General features: G+C 37.2%; 1 protein-coding gene and 3 non-coding genes across 4 annotated transcripts in view; 2 read left to right on the top strand and 2 right to left on the bottom strand.

The window, feature by feature from the left end:
* LOC134657380 (soluble guanylate cyclase 88E-like) overlaps positions 1 to 15,631 on the bottom strand; it is a 41,432-nt gene extending 25,801 nt beyond the window's left edge. Inside the window, exons 1-3 of the mRNA XM_063512921.1 lie at positions 15,460 to 15,631; positions 8,240 to 8,521; positions 6,451 to 6,656 (exon numbers count right to left, since the gene is read on the bottom strand). Coding sequence (XP_063368991.1) covers positions 6,451 to 6,656; positions 8,240 to 8,521; positions 15,460 to 15,627 — 656 coding nt within the window. The 5' untranslated portion in view covers positions 15,628 to 15,631. The remainder of the gene's footprint in view (positions 1 to 6,450; positions 6,657 to 8,239; positions 8,522 to 15,459) is intronic.
* On the top strand, positions 7,547 to 7,619 carry Trnaa-agc (transfer RNA alanine (anticodon AGC)). Its single transcript has one exon. It is a non-coding gene; the product is annotated as a tRNA-Ala (tRNA).
* Positions 8,902 to 8,973, top strand: Trnaa-cgc (transfer RNA alanine (anticodon CGC)). The gene has a single exon. It is a non-coding gene; the product is annotated as a tRNA-Ala (tRNA).
* Trnai-aau (transfer RNA isoleucine (anticodon AAU)) lies at positions 9,548 to 9,621 on the bottom strand. The gene has a single exon. It is a non-coding gene; the product is annotated as a tRNA-Ile (tRNA).
* Positions 15,632 to 22,161: the final 6,530 nt, after the last annotated feature.

Below are 22,161 nucleotides of genomic sequence, written 5' to 3'. Positions count from 1 at the left end.
CTAGAGCGGCCGCTTCATTCGTTCTACCCTAGATCCGGCCCTGGCGGGTACGATGGACGGAGTTACTAACTTGATAAAGCACCCACGTGGCACCCACCATTTATTAATTGTAAGTGGAAGCTGTAATATATGTCACGTCGACCAATATAGTCTGGATATTTGTCAGGTAGACTAATTTAACTTTTGTATGAGAGATCGAAACCTCGCACTAACAATGACAAAGTTGTAGTTACATCCATGTTACATCTATGTATTTGATTTGAACCCACAAATTGAGCAATTCTAACTCTTTGAAATGAATTAACGTGACTTTTCGCCGTAGTTTTGGCCTATCGAAAAACAAATCCCTAACTACTTAAGTAAGTACCTACAGGGAAACTTTTGAAACTAAATAAGTTTAGGTTCGAGATTATTATCTACCCAGCCTAGGAAAGTTTGTATAGCCTTTATATTAGTGTTGAGATAAAACACTCGAACAAAAACTTCTTACATTTCTGCAATGAGAGTTCCAGACAACATTTTAGTTTGTGTAGATAATTAAGTATAGGTATTTAAGTAGACCTACCACCCACACGAAGAAGATATTATACATTTAACTAGCTTTAGATAATATATATGAAATACCTACTTACTATTCATAAGTGCCTGTTGCTGGGTCTACATGAATAAAGTATATATTTATTTGAACTGAACTAAACTGAATTGAACTTGGGGAGGTAATATTCTTTCAGACTACCTAAAATTATTGAATTGAAAAATTATAAAAACCAAAATAATCGATTTTGATAAAACGTATTCCAAAACAAAAAATAAATACCACATCCAAATTGACCCGTTTATGAGTTACGGTACCACAGTCAGATAGACACACAGCCCTCTTTTTACGTCAGAGGTTAAATACACAACAAGTGTATATTTCCTCAGTTCATTCTCTGTTATATGCGCATGTATAAAGCCCTCATAAATATGGAAATAAAATATATCACATCAAATTTATGTGTTGCTGTGTTCACGAAAAAAATACAAACAAGATCAAGGTGAAGATCCTTTATTATAATTATCCTCATAATCTATTTACTCTCATTTCTCTTTGTTTGTTTTCTTGTGTAGGTACATTGCGAGCTAAACAGAAATATAACTAAACAGTTTTGTTTTAGATAAAGTACCTATACAATGATTGGCACGGAAATAAAGACTGTACAGTCATTGGCACATTTTTGGTACCACTGCTGCCTTAGAATAAAATTAAAAGTGCCTTTTTTACCTGCCACGTTGGAAACGGTTGCGAACATAGGTAGATTGAGTATACATGTAGGTATAAGGTACTGCATGAGAGATAACATACAACCAAAATGTTCGTATTTTTTAACTTTATTTAACTGTACTGTGGGGTGATGTGATTATGAAGAGTTCAGGTAGAGACCTACTAATTTAGTCAAGGCACATACGAAACTGCTTTATAATGAGATATGAGCCCGAGTGTGCCATTAGCTGCTATAAACAGGATCAAAACAATTCCCAAACATGCAAATTGTATGTACATAACAACTTAGTTTAAATCTCGCGAAATAAGGCCAGTTACCACCACGGCTATGCTACAAACTTAATTGCGTTGACTAAACCAGTCTAAATATTACCTGGATATCTGTAATAATTAATATGTGATTGGAGATCACGGTCATACTGTTTCTGGGGTTGTTGGTAAGTGATAGTAACATGTAAACATTCAATCACGTGTATAATTTTATTATGCGATACAATGAGTAAAATATTATAACGCCTTAAAATCCTTAAATATTACGGTATGCTGGCCAGGCCGTATTTGACATAAAATAACTGTGTCGTATAGGTTACTATATTAGCCACCCGGCGGGAGCCACAACTTCTAAGCCTCGATTGTTAATAAGTACTAATACTTACATATCAATAATATGTCTTCAATCTTTATCCCTTCAATAAATATCCTAAATAACATCGAGATCTAAGTACATAATAAGATTAAGAGATTAATAAGTAACATCTGACGGTCTAGCATGAGTTGCGTTCTCGCGCGAGAGTCCATACTTGAAGTCGCGCTTGATGTATGGAGTCGCGCGCGAGAACGCAACTCATGCTAGACCGCCTGGTACGCCATCAGCGACATGCCTGAGAATTCGACTCGTTAACTCGTCACTCTTAAGCTACCTATTGGAACAGACTCCAAGACAAATAACAAAATACCCTATTTTCAGTAAAATAAGGTTGGAAATGTTCAAAATAGTCTGTTCGTGCCGACAGCGTTTACCTACATATTGCGAGAAACTCGGGAATTAATTCAGCAATTTGTTTAGAGATTCCTCTTGTGTACGAAATACGTTAAAAATCTTGCGGAAATGTTTTATGAGAGATGTTTGTTTATTGAGAATAAGGAATTTGTAACAGAACATCTTGCAAATGTTGTATTATCTCTGGTAGGTACCTATTAGTCTACCCTGGTGGGGCTCAGTGTACATTATGTTGTATATATAAAAATATAGCCTACATATTTGGAACTTGATTATTTATTTTTACGTATAATTTTAAATTTGTATCCAGACTGACATGTAAATTAGCTTTACGAATAAAATGATTATGATTATGACTTGTATTGAATAATACAAAGATCAAATTTAAAAACATAGCTTCTAGAACTCATGCATGAGGCTAAGTATATAATGATACATAAACATATTTTTGATTATACATAACTAGCGACCCGACCCGGCTTCGCACGGGTTAACAAATTATATATAAACCTTCCTCTTGAATCTATCTATTAAAAGAAACCGCATCAAAATCCGTTGCGTAATAGTTTTAAAGATCTAAGCATACAGACAGACAGACAGACAGACATGGAATCGACTTTATTTTATATTATGTAGTGATTTGAATGAAAAAGAAACAAATATCGCTCTTATATACGTAGCCGTCGTAAATTAACGACCATTAATTAATATAGTAATACAATTAAATCATAACAATCATAATACATAGGCAAAGGGGTAGTTATCTACCCCTTTGCCTACATAAGTAGGGTAGAAAAGGCCGTCGTAAATTTAATAATAAACAAGCAACAACGGTTGCACTCCGGGAGTGCCGATAGAAGTGAAAACTCGCCTCACTATGTTACCGACGCCCGGTAACACGATACATACGTTTAGCGGAGGTATTCTATTTATTTATTATATATTATTATCATTCTCAAATAAGATCACACTTTTTCATTGTCATTTTTACATACTGCCATGACAACGACGTCAAATTATTTGAACATGGTTAAAAGTCTTGAAAAGGAGTCCGCAACATAAATGTCAAATAACATTGAGTTTTTCTTTATTGATTTAAATGCCATTTAAATTATGGGGTACGGGGTTTACGGTCACGTGATCGCCTTACGCTGTCTCGAGTTTATCATTTTTTCTCCACCTCAAAAAGTGCCCAGCAAGTGCAAAGAAGTATTCACTTCAATAATAACACAAAAGTGTTCATTCTTCATAATAAAATCGATGCATCTAATACTGTGATCTAATAAGATCGTTAAAAGACATTATTACCTACTTTAAATCGGCAATATGTACTTGTATAGAGAATCTGCTACTGGAATTATTTTATTTAACTATTTGACTATCCGTTTGCCAGTATCAAGAAATAGTACGAACGGAGTTGAATTTAAACAGCGCTGTGCTGGAATGGTGCTGTATAAATTCCGGTTTAACAACGTAAGAGCAGAGACGTGAGAATAAGAAATAATCAAGACCAAGACAAAAGTTTGCTTGAGAAATAAAAGTCAGATCGATGGTCCCAGTTTTTCCAATCTGATGCAGAGGCTGTCTATCGTGATTCAACGCGGCAAACGCGATGTGCTTGATGGCTCCTCTACACGATGGGCCAACGCCGGCCACTCCAAGGGACGCAGCCATGCGGTAGAATGAGATAGCAATATCACTTGCTCCCTCTAACGCATAAATGCGTCCCTTGGAGTGGCCGGCGTTGGCCCATCGTGTAGAGGAGCCATGAAGGGCATCTTCGCGGCTAAAAGGGCGCGGAACGAGTAGTTTGGCTGAGGCTTTTTTAGGGTTTCGTACCCAAAATTGCCGAAAGGGTAAAAACGGGACCCTATTACCAAAGACAATTCTCTTTGCTTAGACATAGAAAAACGCATCGCCATCTTGTTTTTCTAAAACGTTTAACTAGATGGCGTTGCGCTTTTTTACACGACTGCCCAAAAAGAGGACTGTATTGTTTTCAGGGTTCATGTTTGTAGGTACCTATGTGGGTGGGTGGGTATGTAAGTTTTTTTATATATCGGTGACAAACAGTCATGTTAAACCGTTACATATACGGTTTTGCCATTGAAAAACCTCTTAGTTTTTAGGAACCCAGTATATTACAAAACTTATTGCAGTAGTTATTTGACAAAACTTCACGTCTATGCTTGAGAATTAAGATACTTTTAAGTAGCGCCACAGAATAAATAAACCTACCAGGTACTACAGAAGATTCACTCTCTAACAAAACGCGGCTATTACGACAGATATGACCGCCAGGTGGCGCAAGCGCGAGCAGGTGTCCATTCCGTAGCGGTGCGCGGCAACTACTATGGCTAATAGACACCAAAATTGGTGTAGGCCGCATTTACTTGTAGGTACTTGTAGCGACGCAACGAAATCGCGGAGTGAGCCAAGCATTATAGCGACAATGGTGAGATCCGCAACTTTAGGAGAAGATTAAGAGCCCATCAACGTGCACACTAGCGCCACTGCTGAATAGATAATCGTGATTATTTAAATTTAACGAAATATATTTAAAAAAGGGGGCCGCTACGGACTGTATCTTATATTAAAGTACCTTTTGAATACATCAAACTAGTTTCTATGTAGCTGGATTCGTCAATCTATGCGTCCAAAGTTAAAACGGCCGTTTTTGTTTTGAGTTCATAGATTGACGAATCCAGCAACATAGAAACGTTTGTGCACGTTGATGGGCTCTTAACACAATTCACTGCCACCGACGCACATGTGCGTCAACCGTCATACAAGTTTGTTCCTAGGCCACGCCCACTGGCAGTGAATGCGTCAATGTCGTCTGTGTATGTTACTAGTCTCTGGTAAGAGGATTTATCCCACTGTCTGAGTGTAATATAATGAAGACTTGTGGCTTCTGGAGCTCTAGCTGAGCTGTCTTACTGTCGCGACGTATACGGATTTATTGGTATACGTGTTACTGCTTATCTTGCAGCATATAGGGTATTTGTATGGAGCCATTCGTACAGTTTCGTAGTTCAATGTGGCCAATTCCGTCATAGGGACTATTCCGTCCAAGAGCGTATATTTATTTGATTTTCAATAATAAAAAACCATCTGCTTTAGATTGCTGAAACTAAAAGCAATCGCTGCTTGAAATTATCAATTTTGTTCGTTGTTCGAGAAAAACGCTAGTACACGGAATAGTCCCTATGACGCAATTAGCCACATTGACCTTTCATAAAGTCCGCCTTATCTAACTTTGCACTAACTTGATTAGAACAAAGTGAGAGGGTGTTATTAGAATCGTCATATTTTAATAGAAAATTGACTTTAAACTCCTCCTTTCGGGTCAGCATTGCTCCGAGTAATTATTAGGGTTGGCCCACCTGATGTCCCTTTGCGTACTCGACCATCAATGAGACAATGACTTGAATATTGCCAACCCTAAATAGCCGACAGTTATAGTGCCATACATTAGAAAGGTACATCATGATTCGTCCCTGAATCGCTGTCAAACTTCGGTTTTGTAGGAAGTGTCCTTTCTATACGGTAGTAGGTACTATTAGGTATTTAACAATGACTTTGTCATTGCAAATAAATACCATGCAGAGTTAGCTTGGTCCGACTCTAGTAAAGGTTATGTACTTACCTAGGTATTTCTAGGTAATGTTTAAGTATTTTTTTTATCACAATTTTAGTCCGTACTTACAGTTAAAGATGCTGGAAATACCAGATGTAATGAACGATCGATTGTTAAGAGCCCATCAATGTGCACACTAGCGCCACTCCTAAATAATCGTGATTATTTAAATTTAACGAAAGATATTTAAAAAAAGGAGGCCGCTACGTACTGTATCTTATATTAAAGTACCTTTTGAATATATCAAGCTAGTTTTTATGTTCCTGGATTCGTCGATATATGAACTCAAAACAAAAACGGCCGTTTTAACTTTGGACGCATAGATTGACGAATCCAGCAACATAAAAACTAGTTTGATGTATTCAAAAGGTACTTTAATATAAGATACAGTACGTAGCGGCCTCCTTTTTTAAATATCTCTCGTTAAATTTAAATAATCACGATTATATAGCAGTGGCGCTAGTGTGCACGTTGATGGGCTCTTAAATGCGTCATTCAGTTGAAATGTCATGTTAAAAGCGCCTGGACACATTTACTAGCACTCACCCAAAAACGATGCAAAACGGGAATATCTCGAACAGCACAGAGGCGCTGATGGGCAGATGTTTTTCCTCCCGTGTCATGGCCAGAGACGCCAGAGTGAACGCCCGATTGTCAAATGTCAGCTGGAAGGTCACGTGGACTGTGTCAAACAGTAGCTCTTCCCTTAGCAACTCTATTCGCATCTCCTTGTGATAAAAGTGGCGAGCTACCTGGAAAATAAAAAGCGGTGTAGACTAAAAAATAGTGTATTTGGGCCATTTTACTTAAAGTTTTACACTTAATTTTTATGTTATGTTATTTCTACTTGGAATTACAACCGAAAGAAAAAAAGTTTCCCCTAGATTTTTATTTCCAATCCGTTACCATTTTTCATAGAATTTGTATGACGATACGGGAAGGAAAGTATTGAAAAATGGTTGGCAATTTTAGGACACTATTTCTCCTATTAGGATCTAAAGTGTTCTTGATACTTGATACTAAGTAGAAATAACATAAAAAAAACTCAGGATTAGCAAAAAAAAGTGTAGTGTTGGTGTACTTACAGTCCTAAATCTTTAAATAACAGGGTACTTTGTTTAAACTTTATTTCTAAGCATTGTGTGGCATTGTGGTATCGTTTTCAGACCTTTCTGTTAAATACAAAAATTCATTTGGTGTAGACTATCCTCTTAACGCCTAATACTAAATGTTTGCTAGGCATATTACATTACAGTATTCTAATTCATAACATGTATTATTATATCATTGGTTCAATTTATTATTTAAAGTGAAAATAATATAATAATATATATTTAATTGCTTTGATTATAAATAATGAGATACTAAATTTATTAAAGTCTATAAAAACAATAACATTGTTTTAGTCGTGAAGTACAGCGCCATCTAGTTACAAAACTTCCAAACAAAAGCGTTCACGTGTTGCATATGTATTAGCACCGTGATATCAACTATGATAACATTGATAACATGTATTTAGTTGAAATCTTATTCAGAGAACTAAATTAAACAAAACTACGTTCCATAAACTATAAATCATAAGTAAATATCGAAATACAAATTCTACAGAACGTAATCACTAATTTCGCTGTCTCCTTCAACTGGGGGTGTAGCTCAGATGGTAGAGCGCTCGCTTAGCATGCGAGAGGTACGGGGATCGATACCCCGCACCTCCAATATAAAATCAACTTTTTGTTTTTATTTATTTTTAATTGCATTTTTGATATACATTCTATTGTGAAATGTGAATATTATTATGATTATGAAAATAAAATATCTCTTTTTTTTCAGTACTATTTAGTCCCTTTTCTTTATAAATGTAGTCTGATAAAAAGATATTTAGTGAGTAAAAAGCAAATTCTATTAATTAGGCCCTAATTATTAGGGAATGGACGGTTTCGCTGCTTTATTATGTCTGCTCTATAATTAGCATTTATAAAATACATAGGTAACTTACAAAGGAACTTTGATCCGCAAGACTCTCAAGTCTCAAATATGAAATTAAGTAAATTCATTAGGTATAGGTACAAAAATGTTAGAAATAGATTGGGTAGGGCACCTCTAAAAACATGAAAAACACATGTATGATTGATTAATTTATTATAACCTAAACCAGCATAGCATGCATGCCTAGCATGTTCAGTTGTGAAGTCGCAAGTCTCGCGAGAGTCGCGAGATAACATACCTACTAATATAATTTATTTTCACGTGGTAAGGTGTTCTACGTCATTTAATTTATTTAACACACATTGTACCTATAATGTATTATAATTATGTATGCACCAAAAGCACTCACCTCTCTAATCTGTCCCATAGCGTAATACACGAATCCTCTCCTCTTCGACCTATAATGCAGCGTCAGTCCCTGCCGCGTCTCGTTCTCGCATATAAAACTAGGCGCTCGCATCCTAGGATAGCTAAACTTTAGGTATTCGTGTAGGTTATCTAGGCCGTTCAGGAAGTCCCTCATGTGACGGCCTAGGACTGACAGGACGCGGTCATAGCCGTATTGGGACACAAAGCCTACGAAGTAGACGCCCATTTGGTCCATGAATTCTCGCTCTGTGATGCCTAGGACCTGTAACAAAGGGTGTAGTTAGTTTTCATTCAAACATTAAGCTAACTTTGCACGAAGAGAAGTGAGGAAGTGTCATTATGAACGTCATTTTCATATAAATTCCTGTTGATGGTAAATATAAATGTATAATCAGTGAGATACTGATAACCTAATACTTGTTGGTACTTGGTAACACCTAAGGCCCACTTGCGCCATTCCACTAATCCGGGGTTAACTGGTTAAACCTGGAGTTACCATGGTTACCAGTACAATTTGACACTAGGTTAACGGTTTAATTGCTCAACCCCGGGTTAGTGGGATGTAAATAGGTGTAAGGAGAACATTATTACCGGTTTGTGGTACGTAGTAGCTAATGCTTAATTTCGACCACTTAGTCAACCGGGGGTGTAACTCAGTGGTAGAGTGTCTGCTTCGCATGCTGAAAGTCCTGGGTTCAAATCCCAGCACCTCCAAAGAGTTTAATTTTGCTTTTTATTTATTCTTAAATTTTTTATAAGCAATTTCTAAATAAGTGTTGGTACTGACATTCGAAAGTTTAAAAATGACAGAACGAATTCTCTAACGAATGTATTTAAGAGTTTATTTTTGCTTTTTATTTATTCTTAAATTTTTTATAATTTCTAAATAAGTGTTGGTACTGACATTCGAAAGTTTAAAAATGACAGAACGAATTCTCTAACGAATGTATTTTGCTGTTTTAATCTTCAGTACGTACAAAGAGAATAAATAAGTGTTTAAATTATCTTTGGTATATATTTTGTGGAAAACCGTGCAAAAAAACTAATTAAAAATAAAATAAAATATTTTAGATGTTTACACAGGTTTGTTGTTTTTTTTTAGGGCATTTTTTTTACCTGTAGCATATAAGTTAGTGTAGTGCAGTTAGTAAGTTTTATTATTATGTTTTATTATGTTATGTTGTTTTTTTTAGTTATGTGTGTTAATAAACGATTCAAGTTTTTGGTTCATATTCTCCAAGTATTAATAAGTAAAAAAAATATTAATAAAAAAAACAAAATGTATATGTGGCCCATGAGGGGATCGAACCCGCGACCTTCGCGTTATTAGCACGACGCTCTAACCAACTGAGCTAATGGGCCGTTGCTGCAGCTGGCGAAATATTCTATCACGATATTTTTGCAATGTCTGAATGCTAAAAGCTCTTCCTACAGTGCTACAATAAAAAGATTCCCACGAATTAACAACCTCCTCCTTTTTTGAAGTCGGTTAAAATAAATGTAATAATAATAATATATGCTTAATGGTTTACATATTTTGTTTAGGTTTCCATGCTTAAGAGGCCATCAACGTGCACACTAGCGCCGCTGCTAAATAATCGTGATTATTTAAATTTAACGAAAGATATTTAAAAAATAGGGCCGCTACGTACTGTATCTTGTATTAAAGTACCTTTTGAATACATCAAACTAGTTGTTGCTGGATTCGTGAATCTATGAACTCAAAACAAAAACGGCGGGGGGGGTTCGTTTTAATTTTGGACGCATAGATTGACGAATCCAGCAACATAGAAACTAGTTTGATGTATTCAAAAGGTACTTTAATACAAGATACAGTACGTAGCGGCCCCCTTTTTTTAAATATCTTTCGTTAAATTTAAATAATCACGATTATTTAGCAGTGACGCTAGTGTGCACGTTGATGGCCTCTTAATTTTTTTTTGGGCTTTAACAAATTTCGTTCGGTTCATGGTAGTCTTCCTAATTACTTCCATCACTTTCTGTCAGATAAGTTATCTGAGAAAACCTGAAACGCCATCAAAAAGTAATTTCTACGAAAACATGTCCACAAAAGTAACTGGAACACCAAAACAATGAACGACTCGACTACCCAAAGCGTTTCCCACAATACAAACAAACTGAACAAATAAAACTTAATGTTAATTGAAATGTAAAGACTCTTACAAACGTCTTAATTACAAAGGCAAACTCCTTTGCAATTTAATAAACGCAAAACAATTTGTTGCGAGGTCAAACAACATGTTTTAATTGCAGGCGACACTATATACAATACAATAAATTGATAGGTAACCATTTGTAACGTAATTGGGAAAGTAAATTTACGAAATGGGGTCAAGGTCGAGGTGTTTCCGTGCGAAGGAAAGGAATGTAACATTATTAAACTACACAGTTTAGAAAATATTAAACAAATTGCACTGATACAATTGATACAAGCAAAGGCGTATGGTTTATCTTATCATTATATAGGTGGCGCTACTTTATACATCACAGCGCCATCTAGTGAGCTCTGTGTAAAACTCAATATGTATAGCATCGCGCCATTTTTAGGGTTCCGTACACAAAGGGTAAAAATGGGACCCTATTACTAATAATCCAGTGCTGTCTGTCTGACTGTCACCAGGCTGTAATCTCATGAACCGTGATAACTAGACAGTTAAAATTTTCACATTTGATGTATTTCTGTTGCCGTTATAACAAATACTAAAAACAATGGTACGAAAGTCCGACACGCACTTGGCCGGTTTTTTTTCTAATGGCCTCAGAAACAGAGTGGGAATAACTACGTTTTTACTATTTCTATAAAACTCTTCTGTTTCCCACGTGTTTGTGTAATTTGTGCTTAGATTTGATAATTATTTTGTTAAATATTTTGATTTGTGTTTTTTTAAAGTCTAGTTATTATTTAATAATAAACTTTACCTGTGTTAAGGAAGAAATAGGTCGTTTTTAAAGAATTTATATAGACAATGTTCTTACGAACCCTATAGCAACCTCATGGGAAATCCAAGGGCTACCCTTCAATGTTATGTTATGGCAAATAATATATTTTGTGAAGTCACGTCACACACTGTTGTTCTTCCTTTTTGTACCTTTCAATGATGTCAAAAATAATTAAGTACGCTTTAATAGTTACCAGTAAATTAAAAATTTCTTTCAGTACTTATCCCCCTAGTGTAAATTTCATTCGTCCCGGCAAGGGCATTTATTTGTGTGATGGGCACAGATATTTGTTCCTTAGCCTTGGGTGTTTTCTATGTATTTATGTATTTTGTATATTATATATAACGTTCTCTGAGTATCCACAACACAAGCCTTCTTGGCTTACCTACTGTGGGACTTAGTCAGTCTGTGTAAGAAAGTCCTAAAAATATTTAAAAAAAAATGCTGACTAGAGCTGCGCTGAACGAGGATAGGTACCTAAATGAAGTGATTCTTTTGGTTCTTAACAAACACATCCCTCGCTACGCATCCTCGACATCTTTGGAAACATGGAAACGCAGCCTTTAGTCGTATTTATCAAGCGTAAAATATTCCCAAATGTATATATTCATAATTTTCTCTTTATCAAAGAACCGTCAACCATTGAGTTACCACAACGTTTTCTAAATTCGACAAAAGGTGTCTTTTTGCACGGGCTGTTATTGAAATGAAAAAAAAAAAATCTTACTCTCATTTGTCATGGCAAGTGTCACAAAGTTTTCAATGTCACGGCCAGAAATTACGATTGAAGATTTTCACGCCCCCTGGCGGTTACAAATCGAGAAACCTGAGTGAAACGAAGTTGAAATTACTTTCTCCGTGGGGAAATATGGAAATTTGTAATTGATTGTGGAAACAAATAAGTACAACTCAGGCCAAAAGTAAGTAAAAAAGCTAATATGATAATTATGACAATATAAAACTGAATTTCATGCGACGAATTTTTCTACTACTTACTTATTGATAATTAGAAAAGAAAATAGTAAAAATAATAATAGTTTTTTTTTGTAAATACCTAACTTAAATTCTGGTTACAATAATTGCCAGTTCAACATTTTGAAAGTCAATTAAAAGGGGGCGATAAGTAAATATGTAATTTATCAAAAATTTCTATTTTCATTATTTTTTTCCTGTTTTACTACTTACTTAGGGTGTTTATTTAATCTTTTCCTAATGTAAGTTTTTGGTTACCAATTTACAGTAGGTACCTAAAATAATAGAAACTTGAAATATTAAAGAAATCAACGTTGTTTCCATACGTACCTATAGTTATTTTTTAAGCTGTGCCGAAAGATATTAAAATTTACATTAGGTACAGATTACAGAACTGTTTATTTTTTTAATTTTATATTTTTTCAATTTAAGATTGCATTTGCTATTGAAGATTGAACAGTCTTGAACGAAAAAGTTAAATAAGTAAAACAGCAAATTAAAAACCAAAAACAGGAAACATTCCAAATGAAACCTAAATATCTTACCTTCAATACCAAGTTATTACGACTTAAGTACTAATATTATTTTAGTGCTAGTTTAGTTTTTATTGCTTAACAAACAACGGTAATAAAATAAAAATATACTTTCTTATCATGCTGATCATGTGTCAAATATATTTAAATAAGTATATAAAACTCTTCAGACGATTATAATTATTTCTGATAAAAAACTTAATTGAATTTGTGAGCTTTGCTTAAATAATTAATCCTGTACCTACTAACTTAAATATAAATAATCATGTACATCGTTGTTATAATATAGACTGCTATTTTTAATATAAGAGATTAACAGTAAAGCTAGTGTTGGTTGATACTCGAGTCTTATGATCTGTGCTCGAGTCTATTGAGCCCTCTGCTTTAAGACTCGACTCGATTCTTTAGACTCTTAAATTTAAGTCGAAACTATAGTTAAACGAAACGTCGGAGGTAAATCTTAAAACTTAGATACGGGATTAAGTCCCGTTGTACAATTTAATAATGAAACTATAGTTATTTTCAACTTGTTAGTGGCCCGAGTTTTTTTAAGAGACTTTTCAGAGAAATCTCATATCTTACAAAAACATGCATTCAAATAAAATTCATGGGATCGTATGACGTATGCCGTAACACCTAAAAAAAATTACAAAGTCTTCATTCGCGAGTCTTCTTAAATTGCACTTAAAAGACTCGACTCGAGACTACAAAGACTCGGAAGTTTTTTTAAGCGAAGTGTCGCGTAAAAACGACTCTTGCAGTTCTTCAGATTTAGACTCTCAAATTTAGACGCGACCCGAGTTCCTGCCAACACTAATAGACTGCTATTTTTAATATAAGAGTATTAGCATAAAAGTCATTCAGAAATAACGGTATTAAAATTATTTCTCGTAATAGTTTCATATAGACGGACCCAATAAATTCTAATATTAAACGGCTTTATTTATACCTAAAGACGAGACGCGTGTCGAAATATTTATTATTTTCATTTCAATGTGAATTTTGCTTTGATGTATTTATCGCGTTCTGATACACGCAATATTTCGCAAATTGTATAATATAAATCTAGGTACATTTTCTTATTACTTTCTCTATTGAGTTGATGTTTAAAAAATATCTTTGAAATCGAAATTGATAAAAGAAATGTTGGTAATTTATTAATAACAAACAAAATGGAGAAAAACAGAAACTAAACGTTAAAATTAAAACTAAAATAAAACAAATCTTAAACAAAACTTATAAGTAAAAAATGCTCCCTTTTAGACAAGTTATATTATAAGTAGGTAGGTAAATAGGTATACCTTCCCATATAAGTACCTAGATATATTATATATATATTCTAACCCACTACTTACTATGCTTGTAAAAAAATTCATTCCTCAATTAGTTTATTAATGATTTATTACTTTCTTACAAATACATAAGTCGAAATGACAGATTGAGACAAACGATTAATTTAGATAACTGAGGCAATTGTTTCGCGTTTATGAATAACGCCATAACTCCAAGTCTCTACTGAAAATTGACTAGGTAGGTACCTATATATAGTTATTATGAGAAGACATTTTAGATTTTTTAACCTTTTTGCTATTTTACAATAACAATTTTTAATTTCCTGACCCGCGGGCCACAATGCCTCCGGTTTCTTTTCGCGGGCCGAATTATTAAATATGTGTCCCTAGGTCCCTAGTGAAAAGAAGTACAAGTCCCGTGCAGTGCAGGTGAAAAAGGGTACTAGTGTTATATGGAACTTATCGTCTGTTCGGAAAGAGAAGAGTCGTGGAATGTATTGGGCCCCATACATTTCACGACTCTTCTCTTTCCGAACTGTGTATATACCCTTTATCATCTGCAGTCCTGCACTGCACGAGACTTGGACCCCTTTTACCAGATGTGGTCTCCGACTTACTTCCTGAGCCTTCTTGGCAAGCCTGGTTGAGGTTCTCGGGGTACACCTGGTGGACTGAGAACGAGGGTTGCTCGACGCCGGCCTGCCTCCGGATGTCCTCCCAGCGCTCATCCTCGTACGTTTGTCAGATGAACTCCGCCAAGTTTTCTAGTAGCAACCCGTACAAGGCCCCCCTTTGGGCCCCCTTGGGGCGCGAGGCCGTGGGCGATGGTCTACATCGCCCACGCCTAGCTACGCCACTGCAGTCAACCATCAGATGAAACAGTAACTTAATATTTCTGTGTCTCTAGTGAAAATAAGTACAAGTCCCGTGCAGTGCAGGTGAAAAAGTGTACAAGTGGAACTTATACCCCTTTTCACCTGCACTGCACGAGACTTGGACCCCTTTTAACAGATGTGGTTTCAGACTTACTTCCTGAGCCTTCTTGGCAAGCCTGGTGATGAGGTTCTCGGGGTACACCTGGTGGACTGAGAACGAGGGTTGCTCGACGCCGGCCTGCCTCCGGATGTCCTCCCAGCGCTCCTCCCCGTACGTTTGTCTTATGAACTCCGCCATGTTTTCTAGTAGCAACCCGTACGAGGCCCCCCTTGGGCCCCCTTGGGGCGCGAGGCCGTGGGCGATGGTCTACATCGCCCACGCCTAGCTACGCCACTGCAGTCAACCATTAGATGAAACAGTAACTTAATATTTCTGTGTATCTAGTGAAAATAAGTACAAGTCCCGTGCAGTGCAGGTGAAAAAGTGTACAAGTGAAACTTATACCCCTTTTCACCTGCACTGCACGAGACTTGGACCCCTTTTAACAGATGTGGTTTCAGACTTACTTCCTGAGCCTTCTTGGCAAGCCTGGTGATGAGGTTCTCGGGGTACACCTGGTGGACTGAGAACGAGGGTTGCTCGACGCCGGCCTGCCTCCGGATGTCCTCCCAGCGCTCCTCCCCGTACGTTTGTCTTATGAACTCCGCCATGTTTTCTAGTAGCAACCCGTACATTTTCAGGCCTGGGGACAAATAAATAAATCTTGTTTATATGTTTGTTCGTTTGTTTGACCGGTCTGGCCTAGTGGGTAGTGAAGTGAGGAAGTGACCCTGCCTGCGAAGCCGATGGTCCTGGGTTCGAAGCCCGGTAAGGGTTTATTTGTGTTCATCACACAAATAAATGTATTTGTGTGAAACATCACACAAATAAATGTATTTGTGTGAAACATCACACAAATAAATATATTTGTGTGATGAACACTAATATTTGTTCCGGAGTCATGGGTGTTTTTTATGTAATAATAAGTATGTATTTATCTATATGTGACGTTCCACGGGAAAAGGTACCTTATGGCACCTGGCGGTTACGTCGCATAGCACCGCAATTGTATTGGAGTGACGTTAATAATAGCGTAGGCGCCAACCGCCATAAGGTACCTTTACCCGTGGGACGTCACATATGTATATCGTCACCTAGTACCCTACAAGCTTTGCTTAGTTTGAGGCTAGGTTGATCTGTGTAAGATGTCCTCCAATATTTATTTATTTTAGTTTATTTATAAGGTTTAATTTGATTAACCACCAGTTTGACACTGACGTATTCGCTAGCGTGTGCGTAACTTACTTTCAATGCATCTCGCTCGTACTTACTCGCATAATAGTGCGACCGAGTTGTATAGAAAGTAAGTTACGCACACGTTAGCGAATACATATGTCAGTTGACACTGCTAATAAAGCAGGCTATTATTGACATTTTATCTCATTCAAACGATCTCAGGCGAAGCTTTGCTTCTCCCTTAATTTATTAACATTTATTAATTAAATAAAGTATAAAGGTTTTAGCCACTTTCTAACTGAAAGGCATATGAAGCAGTATTCAGTAGGTAATTAATTACTAATTATACATTGTTAAGGTTTCAATCTTGTTGCGCGCGAAATACTGCCGTATTCGAACTACAAGATTTTCACAAGAGACGACACGTACTAGATCCATTCTAGATACGTTAGTTTAGATTTCAACTAGTTCTCTTTTGCAGCGCAATTCGGGCAACCAATGTCACTTTTACGTTAGACAAAGTTAGATATCTATTAGATGTGAATTGGATCTCTATGTCATATCTTGTGGAAATCGATCAAGATTATCTCCAGAATCGCGCAACGGTCAAAGACAGGTTAGATCTTAAACATATCGTTATCGTATCTTGGCGATGTCTAAAAGATATCTAGCAGATGTCTATTTCAAAATCCGAATCGGGCCCCTAGACAGGCGGCGCGATTCGGAAAACGAACAAGAGATTCACTAGATATGGAATAGTAAAGATATGTGACGTTCCACGGCAAAAGGTACCATTGCCCCGGCTGAATATTGGAGTGGGGTTAATAATAGCGTAAGCTTCAGCCGCCATAAGGTACCTTTTGCCGTGGAACGTCACATATCTTTATTTTTTCATATCTAGTGAATCACTAATTCATTTCCCGAATCGCGCCGTGGGAGTCGTCTCAAAGTTGTATCATAACAAGATCAAATTTAACAAATTGTAATAGTACATTATTGTCGAGGTTCGGAAGTAGGTACTTGCAGGCTGAGGATTCGTTTTAAACGGACGACCTTGGGAGTCCGTTTAATTGAATCCGAAGCCAGCAAGTAGCCTTCCAGCCGAGTCATATATAGTGCTTTTCTCAAAAATGGTGCAAGATATAGAAATATTTTACAGAAGCAACGTTCTAATCTTCACAGAAAAAAGTAAAACCATTAAAAAGATTTGCTTGCCGCCTTTAAAAAAAAAGAAGTGTATTTTTCTGCTGAAAATACGCCAACGTATTTGAGACACCTAAATAGTCGCGGTACCAACATTATAATAATAAGTGCTGATCATCTGTTTGGCTGTTTAATGGACCTATGCCTTCATTTGATATGGCCATTTAAATTTTTAAAAAGTTTGAAACTCGTGAAATAATGGAATTTGTATGCAACATTGCCGAGACTGCAATGTTTTTAACTTTTTAATTTTTTGAATGACCATAAACTACTCACTTCGCGACCTATTTTTTAACCGGCAACGTCGACTTTGCCGTCCATTTTTGAGAAAAATTTAAATACCGCTCAATGTACCTACTTATCCTCCTAGAATCTCTAATTTGATTACGCTAATTTAATATTTGCTCAGTTCACGAAAGACGTCAGAAGGCCGACAAATTAAATGCAAGATATTATTCCAGCCATCAAAGTATAGATACCTAATTATAATAATATTGGCAGTATCTGAACTAGTAGGTAGAGGAATTTAATATTCTCAGCTAAGTAACTGAGAATGTAACCAACAAGCACGCTAATAATGCTATAAGTACTTACTACCTACTTACTTATATAAGAATGTAAGTTGGTCTTGTTTTATATCTCGAAACATACTCCATAAGGATGGGTTATACATATAAATAAAAAAATAAAATAAAAAAAGCCTTTTATTTCTTGCATATTACAATGTCAAACGTAAAAAATCTACAATACAATTTATTTAATTTTCTAATAGTCAGTTTTTAGTAATGTTTGGTCACTTATGTAAGTACATATAATTATGTTTTTATTTACTAGGTGAATTTAGCAAGAACCCCTTCTCAGGTATAGGCATCCTCCAGAGTACGCCCGTCGGATCTATCCTGTGCTTTTTGTATCCAGTTTGTCCCTGCGACCTTTACTATCTCGTCTGACCATCGCGCGGTTATACATATAGTAAAGGCTTATTAATTTACGGGCACCTAAAAAAAGAAACGACTGCATCATTAAAAAATACAGTGTTTTTTTACTACCGGCAATATTTTGCGATGTGAATATGTAGGCTTTACTATGGGATCATCCTCGAAATCGCGGCATAAAATTTGGCTCTCCTATAGAAATAAATGGCCCGCGACAAGGTATCAGCGATATGTCGATCGAAATCACATCACATCATGGTGTTTATTATCATCTCTGTTTCATCATTATATTGCATTTTTGTGTTTCTCTGATCTTGTAATATTCTCCACAAATGTCTATAAGTGTCGTCATCTGCGTTGAGGTATATATATGATCTGATGTTATTTTATGTAAAGGCCCCAGTACACAATGGGCTATCGCCGGCCACTCCAAGGGACGCAGCCATGCGGTAGAATGAGATAGCAATATCACTTGCTTCCTTTAACGCATAAATGCGTCCCTTGGAGTGGCCGGCGATGGCCCATTGTGTACTGGGGCCTTTATATTCTCTACAAGTGTCTACAAGTGTTGCCATCTGCGTTGAGGTGTTTTCCCCCGGTTTAAGATACTGGTTGTGTTAATTTAACTGTGGCGTTGCGCAGTACCGGGACTTATCTGTTATCATTATAACGGCACGTTTAATAAGCCCGGGCCAGGGACCCGCCCGCTATCCCTTATAGAGGGTTTTGTAAGGGTATTGCATAAGGCTTAACTCACCATACCCTTTGCCAGACAATACCCTTTCATTAAGCCTTTAAAACCCTTATATAAAGCTAGCCCATTTGAGTAATCGGTAGCCCAATACCCTTACAAAACCCTTATCATCCGCTCCGCATATGGCTTATAAGGGCTACCCTTATACCCTTATATAAGGGAAGCCCTTTCAGCATATAAGCGTGCTAATTTAAACCGTCTACCTTGTTCATAAAACACACATTACTTCGAATCCGAGCGATCGTCGGCGACGGCGGTTTGATGTGAGCGGCTTTCGCGCGCTTCCAAATGATCGAAGCCGCTCTTGTTGAAATACGGTTCAATTTTCAATGGCAAAGAGTTGTGATTGGTTGTTGCTTTTCTCGGGTCGAGCGCATCGTCACGGCGCTTTAGTCTTAGACACGTGCCGATGTTATCAATAACTCCCGTTGCAAATAATATACCTATTGCTACTGATTACGAATCAAACTTAGAATAAAAAAAACCTACGATGCCAAAACCGAAAGTTGACGCCGTTCACCGGTATTTTATATATGACTAGCTGTTGCCCGCGACTTCTTACGCCTGGATTTTTATATTAGTGGTTATATATTCTACATTAGCTAAGAACATTATTCAGCAAACAAAAGATAGCAGTAGGGACGGTTAATCATTTGTTAATTAGGTATTCTTCAACGCATGAGATTTGTCTTTCACAACCTGGCTACGATGTTTCAAGCCACAAACTGAATAAAATTGTTCTTGATATAATCCCTCTCAAGTCTCTCAACCACCAGAAGATTTTCAAGACCACTATTTAATAAATCCTACTAACTAACTACTCATTAACCGCTTTAAAAAAAAGGAGGTTCTCAGTTCGACCCGTATGTATGTATATTTATTTGTTCGCGATTATCTCGCGTTTGGCTGAACCGATTTTGATGCAGTTTTCAGAAAAGTGTTTGTTACATTCTGGAGAAGGTTTTAGTATACATAGATCTGAGCTGATGCTGAACCCTGGCTGTTCCTAGTGGAACTCAGGTTTGGTGCAACATAGGCAGGCTGTTTTGGTCACCCGACACGCCTTGATGAGAATTTGGGAGAGCAGTACCTACCCAAGATAGAGCTGATGCTGAACCCTGGCTGTACCTAGTGGAACTCAGGTTTGATGCAACATAGGCCCACGCTATTTTGGTCATCCGTCACCTCTTGATGAACACTTGGGAGAGCAGTACCCAAGATAGAGCTGATCCTGTACCCTGGCTGTACCTAGTGGAACTCAGGTTTGGTGCAACATAGGCCAACGCTATTTTGATCATCCGTCATATCTTAATGAGCACTTGGGAGAGCAGTACCCGAAATAAAGCTGATGCTGAACCCTGGCTGTACCTAGTGGAACTCAGGTTTGTTGCAACATAGGCCCACGCTATTTTGGTCATCCGTCACATCTTGATGAGCACTTGAGAGAGCAGTACCCAAGATAGAGCTGGTGCTGAACCCTGGCTGTACCTAGTGGAACTCAGGTTTGATGCAACATAGGCCCACGTTATTTTGGTCATCCGTCACATCTTGATGAGTACTTGGGAGAGCAGTACCCAAGATAAAGCTGATGCTGAATTCTAGCTGTACCTAGTGGAACTCGGGTTTGGTGCAACATAGGCCCACGCTATTTTGGTCATCCGTCACATCTTGATGAGCACTTGGGAGAGCAGTACCTAAGATAGAGCTGATGCTGAACCCTGGCTATACCTAGTGGAACTCAGGTTTGGTGCAACATAGGCACACTTTGTTTTGGTTAACCGACTTGTCGTCGTGTGCCTATGTTGCAGAGTTCCACTAGGTGGGTCGATCAACTTTTTTCAAACCGCCTGCGGTTTCCAGAAAAGTGTTTGTTACAGTCTGGAGAAGGTTTGAAAAACCAATCGGACCCGGTAGGTGGCGATGCTATCGGTATACCTACCAACAAATTTAAGTTGCTGAAACCGATTTAGATAAAATAGTGGGAGTGGGAGTGGGAGTGGGAGTCGGACTCGGACTGGGACTGGGACTGGGAATGGGAGTGGGACTGGGACTGGAAGTGGGAGTGGGAGTGGGAGCAATATATGTACATACAAATCGTTTGACACCGAAATGTCATATTGTGTTTTGTCGCGATTATCATCGAGTTAGGCCACCACCAACATTAGTAGGTAGTTACTTACTAGCCCAAAACTAAATGGAGAGCTTAACAAACTTATTTTAGCCCAAAACCTGAAGTAAATGAAGTACCTATCACTAAAAAGCAAAAACTAAAATAAATAAAAAAGAATAAAAAATTAAAAATAAACAAAAAGAAAACCAAAACAAAATAACTTAATACATACCTACTGAATTACACTAAAACTAAGTGGAGAGCCTAACAAACTAGTATTTTAGCCCAAAACCTAAAATAACTGAAGTACTTATCACTAAAAAGTAAAAAATAAAATAAGTAAATAAAATAAACAAAAAGAAAACCAAAACAAAATAACGTAATATAATTTCTTAAATAAAAAGCCTTCAATAAACCAACCCACTGAAAAGCACAAAATATTTTTTATATGGCACCCCTATACGTGTCCAGTCTCTATCCTGTCGTAAACCAAATTTCTGCCAAAAAGTAATTAATACCAAAATAGTAGGTTTTACCAAACCTGAGTTCCACTAGGTACATCCAGGGTTAAGCATCAGTTCTATCTTGGGTACTGCTCTCCCAAGTACCTACTCATCAAGACGATTCGGATGACCAAAACAGAGTGTGCCTATGTTGCACCAAACCTCAGTTCCACTAGGTACAGCCAGGGTTCAGCACCAGCTCTATCTTGGGTACTGCTCTCCCAAGTGCTCATCAAGATATGACGGATGACCAACATAGCGTGGGTCTATGTTGCAACAAACCTGAGTTTCACTAGGTACAGCAACAGCTCTATCTTGGGTACTGCTCTCCTAAGTACTCATCAAGACGATTCGGATGACCAAATCAGAGTGTGCCTATGTTGCACCAAACCTGAGATCCACTAGGTACAGCCAGGGTTCAGCATCAGCTCTATCTTGGGTACTGCTCTTCCAAGTGCTCATCAAATGACCAAAATAGCGTGGGCATA

The sequence above is a fragment of the Cydia amplana genome, chromosome 20 (assembly GCF_948474715.1).
Source record: "Cydia amplana chromosome 20, ilCydAmpl1.1, whole genome shotgun sequence".
NCBI lineage: Eukaryota > Metazoa > Arthropoda > Insecta > Lepidoptera > Tortricidae > Cydia > Cydia amplana.
Note: the sequence above shows the minus strand (reverse complement) of the source record. Positions and strands in the feature narration are given on the sequence as shown.